General features: G+C 44.5%; 1 protein-coding gene across 1 annotated transcript in view; it reads right to left on the bottom strand.

Moving 5' to 3' along the window:
• The window catches only part of apbb2a (amyloid beta (A4) precursor protein-binding, family B, member 2a), a 33,345-nt gene extending 21,089 nt beyond the window's left edge, over positions 1-12,256 (bottom strand). The window contains exons 1-7 of the mRNA XM_076103915.1: positions 10,981-12,256; positions 9,957-10,150; positions 8,867-9,028; positions 8,157-8,242; positions 7,961-8,021; positions 5,985-6,131; positions 5,628-5,755 (exon numbers count right to left, since the gene is read on the bottom strand). Of these exons, the coding sequence (XP_075960030.1) occupies positions 5,628-5,755; positions 5,985-6,131; positions 7,961-8,021; positions 8,157-8,242; positions 8,867-9,028; positions 9,957-10,150; positions 10,981-12,256 (2,054 nt within the window). The remainder of the gene's footprint in view (positions 1-5,627; positions 5,756-5,984; positions 6,132-7,960; positions 8,022-8,156; positions 8,243-8,866; positions 9,029-9,956; positions 10,151-10,980) is intronic.
• Between the last annotated feature and the right edge of the window lie 875 nt (positions 12,257-13,131).

Raw genomic sequence — 13,131 nt, 5'->3', positions numbered from 1 at the left:
TCAGAGGGGGCCTTGCATGTTAATTAGGGTTACACGGGCCTTGACGTCAGCAAATAAGCTGCGGTTCAACTGGGGCGGCAGGATTGGAAGAGTGACTGCTACAATCCAAACATGCACAAACTCTGTTCATTGACATAAATGGAGGAGATCACTAGGGTGTGTTCAGCATTTAAACATTCATGATACCGAGGGCTTGTGTCTCTCATCTCCTCTTTCCTTGTCCTATTCACTGCTCTTCTCTCCTCCTTTCTTCACTCCCTTCTTCTTCTCTTCCCTCCTCCTCTCTCTCCTTTTCTACATGCCACAGCTGTCCACAGAAGGTCAGCAGCGGGGGGATATAAGTGAGAGCTGGAGGGAATAAGCAAGCACTAATGCCCACTAATGAATATGAATGAATTGTGGTTCAGTGTGTGTTTGTGTGAGTGTGAGTGCTAGCTGGCACATCTGCTGATGAGCCATTAGTGAAGAAAGGTGACAATAATTTGCTTTAATAGCAGGAAACACACATAGACATCACAGGGCTGTACATCACAGAGGCACACGCCCTCAGTTTTAAAACACCAAAGTCTCAATCCTAATAAGTGTCACACGCCCAGGACAAGAAAACAAGCAGGACCTGCCCCCCTAATGTCGTAAATCATTTCACTCTGGCTTTTTGTTCTTCGCTTAGTGTTTCTATGCTCATCCCTCATCCTCCTCTTTCCTCCTCCTCCTCTGCTTGTTATGGGAGATACTCAAGGAGAGAGAGGGGGGAAAGTCCACATATTTATACAGTGAAGGCATTTATCATGTACACACACACACACACACCTTCACCTAGGCATCTATCCTCACTTTCACGAATTCAGAATGCAGTGCAAGACGTATATGTCAAATGTAGTAATATTTTGGCTCTGCAGAACACACAGACATAAACCAAGTGCAATATCAAACAGCTCCAAATAGCTGCGACATGCACTTTGAAAAATCCCCACAGCTCATCCTCACTCTATAATCCCGTCTTTCTCAGTCACCCTTTTGCTTACTTCATCTCTCTCTCTCCTCCTTTCTTTCTTTCACTCTTATGTTTTTTTTTTTTTCTTTCTTTCTTATCTGGCTCCCTGAACGTCTTGCTCATGTCTCAGTGACTCCGGCTGCAAACCTGCTGCTGCCAGCCGTCGTCCCTACACCTGACAGCTAGCCAGCCAGGGAGAGAGAGCGAGCAAGAGAGAAGGAGGGAAGGAGGGAAGGAGGGAGAGAGACAAAGTACATAGCTTGAAGTCAAACACACAGCAGGAGGTTGAAAAGTAAATCAGTGAAAAAATGAATGAAAGTAGGGCTGGGAGCTGTGCGTTGTGTCCTCTACACAAACAGAGCGGAGGAGAAAGACGTGGGGTAATGTTGGGATGGAAAGAGAGGCAGTAATGAATGACTAAGTAGAGAGATGGCTGGCTGGCTGGCTGGCTGGATGGAAGGACGGATGAGGAGAACTAGAGGAGTGAATGAATAACAGATAGGGGTACTCACACAAGCAGACATGCTCGCCCCGTTACAGACGACTACTTCCTTGCCTCGTTAGCTCCAAAACCACGGTGACATTGCTGTAGCCACAGTACCCGGGGGTAAAGTCTTCCTGTCTGCTTCCTCTCCTTTCCTCTTCTTCTTCTTTTTTTTTTTAATCCTCTGGGGCTCCTTTTCCCCTTCCCTTTTCCCTCTTTCCTTCCCCTCCCCCTGCTTCTCCCTCTCCTCCTCCTTCTCCTCTTCCCTCTGCTACACCTCTTCTCTCCCTATCTCCCTATACGGTCGGCTTCCTTTGCTTTGCTCGCCCGGTCCGAAGAACCTCCTGCAAAGTCCTGCCGTGTCCTGCTCAGTGCGAGCAGGGAAGCGTGCACTGCCTCTCCCTCCCTCACTGGCTCTCCATCGCTCTGTTTATACCCCACTCTCTCTCAAAAGCACAGCCACTTTTTTTTTCTGCACTCTCCCTATTTGCCTAGAGTATCTTCTCCTCTTCCATAGTTGCCGCTATCTTTGTCCCTCTCTTGTCTTACTGAAGCTTAAAAAAGAGGGAAGGCTTACACCCCGTTAAAGTGCAACGATGGGACAAACAAAGAGACGCAGAAAGAAGAAGAGGCAAAGCGCAGCCAATGGCACAAGAGGGAGGCAGAAAGAGCGCTCGAGACAAAGAGTGGAAATAGCGCAAGAGCATTACAGACAGAAGAAGGGGATGGAGAAGAGGGGGAAAACACAGACACACCCGCTTTTCACCATCACACATATACACACACAGTGCTCCAGATATAGACCTATGACTTCATCAATTCAAGCCCATGTGCCGTCACACACACATGCATGCAAACGTGGGTACACGCACACACGGGTGTGCACGGAGCCGGACTTGCTCAGTGCTCCAAATATAGCCTCATGACTTCATCGAGGAGCTAAACACCCCCTCCCCCCCGCCGCTCGTCCCGCAGCTCTCGCCCCGCTTATGGAGACAGGGGGACTCATTCATATTGAATCAAGCTGAAGGGGAAAGAGAGAGAGAGAACATTCAGGACAAGACACGGAATATTCCTCAGATAGAACAGCATTGAGAAAGACACAGGAGATGGAGAGAGAGAGAGGGGGATGGAGAGAGCAAAGGGAGCTTTACTTTGAGGTATCTTCCATGCATGCATTCAGGAATTTGAGTCTGCCACTACTTCTGTGTTTCTAAGTCATGCACTAGACAGTAGAAGGGGTATGTGGACACGTATGTGGACAAGCAGTCTACATACACCCATATGTGATTGTCTTAATCTTAATCATTATCTCACTCCATGGGCTTTAATATGTTGCTATAAAAGCCTTCACTCCAGAAATCTTTCCAACAGATTTATGAACCTGGCTGCGAGAATTAGCTCCCATTCAAGGGCGTTATTGGTTGATGATGAAGTCTATGTGCCAGTTCATCCCCAAAGGTGTTAGATGGGGCTGAGGTCAAAGTTCTTCAACACCAGACTGTAAGTTATTTTTAGTTTTGTTACCTAACAACACAGACCAACCAAGATGACAGCACCATCTCACCAGCACTGCTGCAGCCCACTATCACAGCACCAGCACTGCTGCAGCCCACTATCACAGCACCAGCACTGCTGCAGCCCACTATCACAGCACCAGCAGACTCACAAGTAACCAATAAATAAAAAATTTAAAAATATATATAATGACTCTACTATATGCAAGAGCCCAATCAATAAATACACATGTTAAATAATATAGAGCAAAATAAGATGGATAATAATAATAATAATACATTTTATATATATATAGCGCTTTTCATAGTACTCAAAGACACTTTACATTAAAAATCATCATTTTAATGTATCATATCAATAATATAATGGTCGCCTGCTAATACATGCTGCCTCCTAATACATGCTGCAACACTTTCTGAGCTAACACAAGTGCAGATCAGTCCAGCAGCTTTCCACCACATGGGTCAGTACACACACATTCCCCCTCAGGCCAGGGTTAATAACTGGTCATTTTTCTCCTTTGATAGAACACACACAAAAAAATGGAGATGAGCACATGTGTGTCTTTAGTTTATCCATCTTAATATACAGAATGTTAAGGCCAGATAATGCAATAGTTATACTACTATTAATATGTAAAAAATATAGGTAATAGTTAAAATTATGCATTCTCTGTCATTAACTTTCTGTATGGTTAAAAAACATTTCTTTACGGAGCTGGCTTTATATTGTGTTGAAATACAATAAGACCTCCCTCAACCTTTGATGCCCAGTATTGTTTAAAATATTATTGCATTGTTAACATTTCCCTAAATTGAATCTAATGGGTCTGCACAAACCATAAAAAAAACAGCTCCACACCAGAAATACACATGGATGGTGTCTACGTGATTGTGTGTACTCAGTTGTACTATATCAGCTTCTCTGGATGCACAGACTTTGACTATAGTGCACTCTAGTGGCAGGACAAAGCTACGATACCATCGCTCTACAGATGCTGCATACTATAAAACAATTTGCTGCACATACAGAAAATGCATTGTGGTCTCACAGCATCAAATATCTTCTAAGTCACACACTCTCCCAGCCAGGGTGGGATTTTAATGCATTAAAAATCATGAGCCTGAAACCAAACAGAGGAGTGCAGACTGCAGATTTCAAAGTGCTGGTGGGAGGAGAGGGTGAAGAGAGTGGAGGCTGTGTGAGAGAGAGAGAGAGAGAGAGAGAGAGAGAGAGAGAGAGAGAGAGAGAGAGAGAGAGATATGAAGTGAGAGAAAGAAGGATAAGAGGGAGAGCTATAGCCTGGGCCGACCCTCCCTTCTTCCTTCCACGACACGCTTTATCCATTACCGCCGAGAGAGACAGCCACTGAAGGTTTCTCAATCCTCTGAGACGGAAGAGGATGGAGGGACTCTTTTTCTTTTTCTTTACCCCTCTTCATCTAACACACACACACACACACACACACACACACACACACACACACACACACACACACACACACACACACACACACACACACACACACACACACACACACACACACACACACACACACACACACACACACACACACACACACACACAACTAATGTAGTGGTAGTGTTGGTGTTGAGGGAAGGAGAGAAGAGGAGTGGGTGGGTGCATCCCCTTGAGTGTGAGAGAGACTATGGAGGCACTTAAGAAGACAAGAGGGAAGACAGAAAAGCTATGTAGGGAGACAGAGACAGGTAGAGAGAACGAAGGTAACAAGATACTGCAAGTATGGGAGAGTGAAGTGAGATCGAGCCTTTTTACGCAGATAAACTCCATCTTCACCCAATTCCACGTCAGAACCAGACAGCTACTTTGGACCGTCCAAAGAGAATCCACCAAAGTGTCTTGGCTCTTAGTGGTTTAACATTTAGTATTGAGAAAAGATTTCACAAGACTTGTATATTGGTGTCAAGATGTTATGTATGTTAAGCTCATATGGCTTTATGCACACATGCAAATACGCCAACATGCCTCATACACATTACATCTATGCATATCACATCAGCACTAATGTTTCCAGATGTGTACAGGCGTTGTGTGAGTGTTTGAAGCGATTGCGCCGAGGGCTAATGGAAACCCTCAGGGGCCCATATCAATGAGGGCTCTGCTTGTCCCCCCCCCCCATTAGCAGCTGTGCAAGCCTCAGCACACTGTCAGCTCAATAGTGAAAGGTTAAGACCATGGGACATTGCCAAATGACTGAGGGTCAGTCTGGAACGGAAATATGGAGCAATGAGCATAATTATGGAGTTTTGAATGCAACTTGTGCAAATTTGCATCGAATAATAATGAGGCTGATTTCTCTGATGATTAGTTAAAACTCCTGAATCAGCGAGAATGTACCACACATGCATTTTTCAGTGTTTTATGTGCCGTGTGTTGCACACACTGATGTGCATGTCTGGAGCTTGTTTTATGTGTTTGTGTGAGTTCTTCTTTGTGTGTGTTCAACAGTTCAAGTTCAAGAGGAAATGTGACACCTGGAATCGCCAAAACAGAATGTCAAGAATGTCTGTAAATTTATACAGCGACAAAAAAAAAAGAAAACAAAAAGGTTTCCCAAAAAGGAAAAAGACAGTTTTGATGTCCACCTACCTGTCGTGGTCTCGGCCGACACCCCAGACACGGATGCTACTGATTGGCTGAGAGTGGAGCAGGCTGCGATCATCCGGGTCAACCAGGGTCAACATGCGGTCTTGAAGCACAAGCAGCATCCCTTTACCCTGTAAGACCACAAACAAGGATAGACTGTGGTTCAAAACAAGGGTCTGTAAGAGGATTTAGGTTGCTAACAGTCAGAGAAATCTTACTTTGTTTGAAAGTCTTGAACTCATACACATGCAAACTGTGACAAGGTGCTGTGCTTTACTCACAGGCCAAACAGTCAAGAAACATGCCACTGTAGTGTACACACTGTATGTAACTGTCTGTCTCTGCTGCTGACACACTGACCTCTCCCCAGACACCGGCTGAGTCTTGTATGTCCCTCCTGCAGTAGGACAGCTGTCTGATACAGTGGTGGACGGACACGCTGCTCCTCCCCTCACTCAGGTCCTGTTCTGCCATCTCCACCCAGCCCAGAGATCGCACTGGGAATGACTGGAAGCAACACAACACCACACACACACACACACACACACACACACACACACACACACACACACACACACACACACACACACACACACACACACACACACACACACACACACACACACACACACACACACACACACACACACACACACACGGATGATTTCATTTGGATGATAAATTTCATAACAGAGCGACATTGCTACAATACAGTCTCACGGGTCAGGCGATTAGATAGGTTATGAACAAGCCAGCCTTTAGGTGCTAATCTAAATGCACTTTGTAATAGATGATAAACTTAAATGATAAACCACTTTGTTTGAAAATTCCTTCATTGCTCAGGAAAACTGTGTGTGTTCACAGTTATGGCAAGTAAGACTGGTCAAAGTTGAAGCGAGATGTCACTCACAGTTTCTTTTCCCTTTCGTTATTATCTTCAAAATGAGTTTGGCTAATCTGTGGGTTTGTTTAAAACATGTCCAATGCTTTTAGCCCTGTCTGACTTCTTCACAGCAAACACTGTCCAAGATCTCTGGAATTAACTTGGGAAGTAGATCGTCACCATAATAGAAACACACCATGGCCAGATGTGCAAAAAACAAGGTCCAAGTTGAAATGACATTGAACCTAAAGTATAGGAACCAACACAATAACAAACTAACACACAGGCACACAACTCAAATAGAGTTCCTCTTGAAGTTTAGGTTTGCTTACAAAGGTAGAGAGTATGCAGAGACAGCTACTGTACCATCACAATACAGCCATCAGAGCAACAACTGAGAGAAGTTTGATTGGGAATGCATAAAATATGAAAGATTGTGTGTGTGTGTGTGTGTGTGTGTGTGTGTGTACAGTATGTGTGTAGACTGCCTCAGGCCAGCAGCTATTACCAACCTCCCTCTTCTCTTCCTTTAACTATTTATCTTTCTGTCTCTAATGCTCTAAAGGTGTCAAGCAAACATGCACTCCAGTGAGCGCATACACACACACACACACAAACACACACACACCTTCTCTATTCAACTGCCCATATCCCACTCTCTTGTTTTCTTGCTCATTAAACTTTCACACATTCTGAGATCATAATCTGAATTCCCACACTGCTCCCCCTTTGTTTCTGGGTTCTACTGAGAGATGTGAATTTTCTTTTACTTGAACAAATGCTGACTAAACAAGAAAACTTACATCGTTCTTTTGGTTTTGGGGTCTAAAATGCATTTGTCTTTATTTAATGGCATCTTATTGTACAAAAGTCAGCATGCAACATTCAACTTTTAGTGTTGAGTAAATTGAATATGTCCTTTGCAATAGTGTCAAAATTTGTTTACGATCATAGAGGCTTCTATATGCTCTTCTTCTGGCAGAAAACTAGTTCGGCTGCAAACACATTGACCATAGTTCAGTTCACAAAGTAACCACAGAGTGGCACTGCAACACCAGAGAGAGAGAGAGAGGACAGGATGCCAGTGAGCAGGTTCATTACATCACACAAGTCAGGTGACTTCCTTTCTTTAACACATACATGATTTGCTGAAAGGCTGATATTTGGTTCAAAAATAAAGTCAGACTGACTTCATAACAGAGGAATATGTGCTCTTCAAATTTTAGAGTTGCCAAACAGTCATTTATATGTGGAATACTGTGTTACCAAGTACTAATAGTATTTGAAGGCAGTACAAGTCTAATATTTGAACCCTGACTTTCAGACAATTTGGGGCCTTTGCTTGTAATTGTAATTCAGTCCCAACTGGTCACCTTGTGTGTCCTTAAGCAAAACAAATCATCATGAAACAATATGAAAGGGTGATCGTAATATGTTGTTGTTTTGATCTTACCAATGCCTCTGGATTGGAGAAGGTATTGTTGAGGTCCACTGTCTCTAGCTGGGCTGGGGGGCTGCAGGGAAACACAAGACATATAGCTAACAAATGACAAATAGCCAGAGTATATTTCCTGAAATACTACATGAAAATACACAAATCTGGAAATGATACATAAGTGTTAACTGTTGAGTATGTCAATGTGTATTACTTGAGGTTAAGTGACGCATAGCGGAGGGTAGCCCCTTCAAAGGCCTTTAGACTGGGATCTGGATAGACTGGATAGTCCTTCAGCTCCTGAAGCCAAACAGACAGACATTCAGAGAGAGACCGACCAACATCAGTGGTGAGGGAATGAAGAAGATACAATACTGCCAGATTCTAATATTAATTTTACCAACTTATCTGATCTCATTGGCTTTGTAATAACTGAAGATGTTAATACTCATTTTAACTTAATATGAGAGATATTCATCTTTGTTGAATATGCACCTCAGACCAGCCTGGACTGAGATTCCTGTGTGCTCATTTCAATCTAATACATGAAGTAGTGAAAGCAGAGATATAAATCAAGCTACACGTAGTACACATATACATAGTGGAGAAAGCGATATAAAGTATAATTAAAATTGACCAAAGCTAAAAAAGTAAAAAGAAAGCTGGACAAGCTACAGTAGGTACAGACACCAAATTCCCCATCCACTGTACTGCAGGATTACATTATGTCGCCCTATGTAACAGTATGACTCTTTATGTTTTATTTTAATAGTGACTAAAAAGCACTAAAAAGCACACTTGCAACATTCTGGTTCAGGCCAAAATGAAACAATAAAACGATCAATAAATATCACAAAACTAAAGCGAGAGAGAGACACGATTTCAACAAGTGAATACTCAAATAAATGTGACACTGTGACTCACGTTGGCGGTGCAGGTGGTGGTGTTGAGAGTTGGTCCAGAAAAGGTGACATCATCTAAGAGGGTGGAGGAGGAGGAGGAGGGGGAGGAGGGGGAGGAGGGGGAGGAGCCAGAGGGGGAGGGGACCGGCTCCACCGAGCTGTCAGATATCAGACTGCTGGGGCGCTGTGTGAGACAGAGAGAGAAGCAACATGAGAGACACACAGAGACAGAGGATGGTCACCAACAGCGTTCCATTATAATGGAGTAAGATTGTATTCAGTTATATGTATCAATCTCTAATATAATGGAGGTTCCTCCCTGACCACAGCTACACAGAAACAAGCTAAACCTGTGGTTACATTTGTTATTAACATGTCACTATTTTTACTTTTTAATACATCTTTTGAAGACAGATGTTATAAATATTTGACAAAACAATCTTAACTCACGGTCCACTTGTTCCAATGTCAACATTAAGATTGAATGAATTTAATTTCATGTTTATTTGGTAGGGACAAATACATATACATAGAGAATTGCAAAACAATTATCCAATGCAGTGCATCATAGCATTTTTATCTACTGCTAATTTCCAATGCTCGTCCCTAGAAGGGCCTTTTTAATAACACATATGACGATTTTAATGCTTGACTTCATGATTACATGTTTCAGTTGCTCAGTTTCAGTCCCATTGTTAAAATTTCACAGTGGAGGAGACATGTCATTGCCAACTAACTTATGAGGATGACATAACTTTTTCTTAATATTCCAAATCATGGCTTCAACATTTGACTCACAGAATGCTGTATGTGGATGTGCAGGTATCCTAAAGCATCCTTTTTAAGTTGTTTTCAGTTTGTTTGCTGCCCATGTAGCCATTAAATATATAGTACTATTATTCATATATTCAACATAATAAAATATTGTGTATTCTCTCTGGGGATTGAGAATGTTGACATTACACAATCTTCCGCTTTAATGAAAAAAATACGAGAACTTCAAAGCCCAACACAGGATGAACCTGGATATGTAGCTTTGCACACTAATAGTTAAATAAAATAATGTTTGTCTGGGTGTGTCTGAGGCGTGTTAGTTCTGTGGGTCCTCTCACCTCGCTTGGAGGCTTCAGCGAGTCCTGCGTTTCCTGTTGTGGGTCCTGCTCAGTGTCTGGCTCGTTGTTGGGAGAGGTGTGTACTGGTCGGTGGTACTGTGTGGTGCCAGTGGGGATGTGCCAGAAATAGATCTCTGATGAATCTGAGATCTCCCGCCAGCCTGGGGGCAGGTCCCCCTCACTCCATACATCTGCTGAAGGATGACAAGTGATACACAAACACATGTTGCATCACACAAACATCAACATATGCACGCTTGCACACGGGAGGGCTCTGCAAAAACACATGATCGTGACGTATCACAAAAGGCTGTATACACACACACACACACACACACACACACACACACACACACACACACACACACACACACACACACACACACACACACACACACACACACACACACACACACACACACACACACACACACACACGCACGCACACACACGTAGGGATGGACAGGGTACATTTCAGTGATGGTCAGCCTGTCCTTACTCTAGTTTCTGTTGTCATAGCAACTCCGGGGCTCATCCCCTGTAGTCTGACCCAGTGGGCAATGGCATCTCTCCTTTCCTCTCTGCGCTGGTTGTCTTTTTTCCCCCGTCTACCTTCTTATATTTATCTCCCTCATATTCTCAAACTACTGCTTTGTCATGCATCCTTGGCAATCATCTCTTACTAAATACAGCACTGCCTGTTTCCCTCCTTTTTTCTTCCTTTATCACACCCTGCTATCTGCACTGCCCTGTATCCTTCTGTCCATCCTAATCACTCTCTGCGCCATAAGGTCCACATGGGTCCTTTAAAGGTCCCAGCAGTAATGCCGGAGTGACTTGCTTGCTTAAGAAGAGGCTTTTGGTAAATTTCCAGATCAGACAGCAGGAGGTAGAGGGAGGGAGAGAGAGGGAGTGGGAATGAAAGGACAACGCAATCGAGGCATGATTAAAGGCTGACACAGATATGGAAATAGAAAAAGAAAAGAAAAATCAGAGTGAAAAGACAAACACACACATGTCGAACCTGTCTCCCGTGGAGTCTGAGGAGAGGGTGACTCCTGGGATAAGGTGGTCCAGCTGGAGTCTTCATCTTCTGATGGAGTTTCAGGAGTCAGATCCATTCTTAAGCCCACTTTAGGGAGCCCACTCTCAGGTTCAGGATCCGGCAGGGCAGGGGGTGCCCGGTTCCTGGTAGGGGTGTTCCTCTCTGCAACCCGGGCCTGTTTAGGGGAAGAAGGCGGGTACTGCTGCAGGAACTGGTTCTCATTGTTGGGGTGCAGCTCGACCTTGATAACCCGGGGCTGGGAGCTCCGAGGGGGTTTTGCAGGACTGCGTGGACTAGGCTGAACCATGGCACAGAGCTCATCTCTGATCGGGGCTGGAGCATGGTTCTGGAGGTGGCTTTGGTTGTCTGGGACCCACTCTGGGCTGTCGGTGGAGGAGGAGGACGTCGGGGAAAGCGGGGCTTCCACCACCACTGGTAGCAGGGGCTGCCTTGGTGTAGGCGTGGGGTCATCTTCCTCCTCCTCCTCCTCCTCCTCCTCCTCCTCCTCCTCCTCCACCACTGGCTCCACCTCTTCCTGACAGGTCTGCTTGCTGATGGGCTTCTCCTCCTTATGGCTCTCCCTCTCCTTGGAAGGGCTGGCCTCCTCTTTCTCTGGAGAAGGCTGCTTCTTCTTCTCCTCCTTGTCCTCTTTGTTTCCCCAACTGAGGTCCAAATCCCAGCCCTTCCCATGATACTCCAAGAAGCTCTTGGTCCTTCTACGGAACGGGGGCAGCTGCGAGTTGTCTTTTCCAACTTCTAGCCAGTCAGAACTGGGATTATTGATGAGATCATTGTGAATTTTGCCCTCTGTATTGGCCCGGCTCAGCTCCAACTGCTGACTCTCGGCTCGTCTCTGCATGTTAGCCCCATTCTTGGCCAGTTTGGGGTTGGTTGTGTTAAACAGCGAGGAGGAGGACGAGGAGGAGTAGAGGGCAGAGCTGGAGGAGGACTTGGTGGGGAGACCCCTCCCTCTGGTTCCAGGTTGGTTTTTAGAGGGCAAAGCCAAGTTGTCACTGATCCCAATGGCGCTCCGCACACTGGTCATTGCATACCTCTGACGGCTCTTTGGCAAGGTGGCCGAACTTCCGGTTTCCATGGACTCCTTGATGACATCTCGCCCAAGCAACTGGTTGTATGACGAGCGAAGGCTGAGGGAGGTGGGAGGGGTGGCCGAGACGCCGCTGCGATTGGCCAGACCCACATTAGAGGGGGAGGAGCCAGAGCGGGAGAGAGGAGGAGTTTGTACTGACTTCATGGCTGACAGGAAATACACTGCCGTGATAGAGCTGATGAGAGAAGAGACACACTGTCAGAAGTCATGTAAACAGTGCCCTGCATGTGCCAAACAATATAACACAACTGATACTGGGTTTTTGAGGTCGATGCCAATGTTGATACTAGAGATTGTAAAAAAAATCATGTAAATATATAGGTGTTTGTTTTACACAAACATATAACATTATACATAACATTTTTGATAACGATCCTTTAACCTGGATTCAACCTTATTTTTTTCATTAGATGTTGAAGATAGAAAGATAGAGAAGGAAGTGTTCCTCATTTTCTATTTTCCCTTAGTCAGGCAGAGTACAATAACACTCCTTCCTGTGGTTGCAAGCTGCTTTTATGCCTTCTCATCTCTATGGCTGGACGATGGTTGGTCACTGGGTTAGTATGTTTTTAAAAGATTTGTTTCTCTGGCTTCTCGGCTTATCTTGTACTAAAATACTATGCTACAAATAATTTAATACAATATTTGTTTAAAAATAATTTCTGGCCCAAGTACTCTCTGGGTGTTTTCTTCACATCATCACAGGGGGGTGACATCATCAAGTTGAGACGCTCAGTGCAGTGTCACTCATTTGCATTTCTCTGATGTTACGACGGAACACAAAGCAGATAAAAACATCTTGCTCTTTGCTCTCCAGCTGCAGCTCAGCCAGGCTTATATTGATACACTATGGTGCTGATTATTCTCCAGCCTTACGCCCCTTTACACATAAGATGTCACTGTTGAAATGCTATAAAAACACTGCATCAAAGACATGAAGCTGGATTGCATTTGCATGGTATTGGGAGTGAGTCAGACCCTCGATGTATTCGTCCAGGACTGACATTGAAAGGCAGAGC

The sequence above is a fragment of the Anarhichas minor genome, unplaced genomic scaffold, assembly GCF_050575085.1.
Source record: "Anarhichas minor isolate MPS153535 unplaced genomic scaffold, ASM5057508v1 ptg000028l, whole genome shotgun sequence".
In the NCBI taxonomy this organism is placed as follows: Eukaryota; Metazoa; Chordata; class Actinopteri; order Perciformes; family Anarhichadidae; genus Anarhichas; species Anarhichas minor.
The sequence above is the reverse complement of the archived record's forward strand: the minus strand, read 5'-3'. Positions and strand labels throughout refer to the sequence as shown.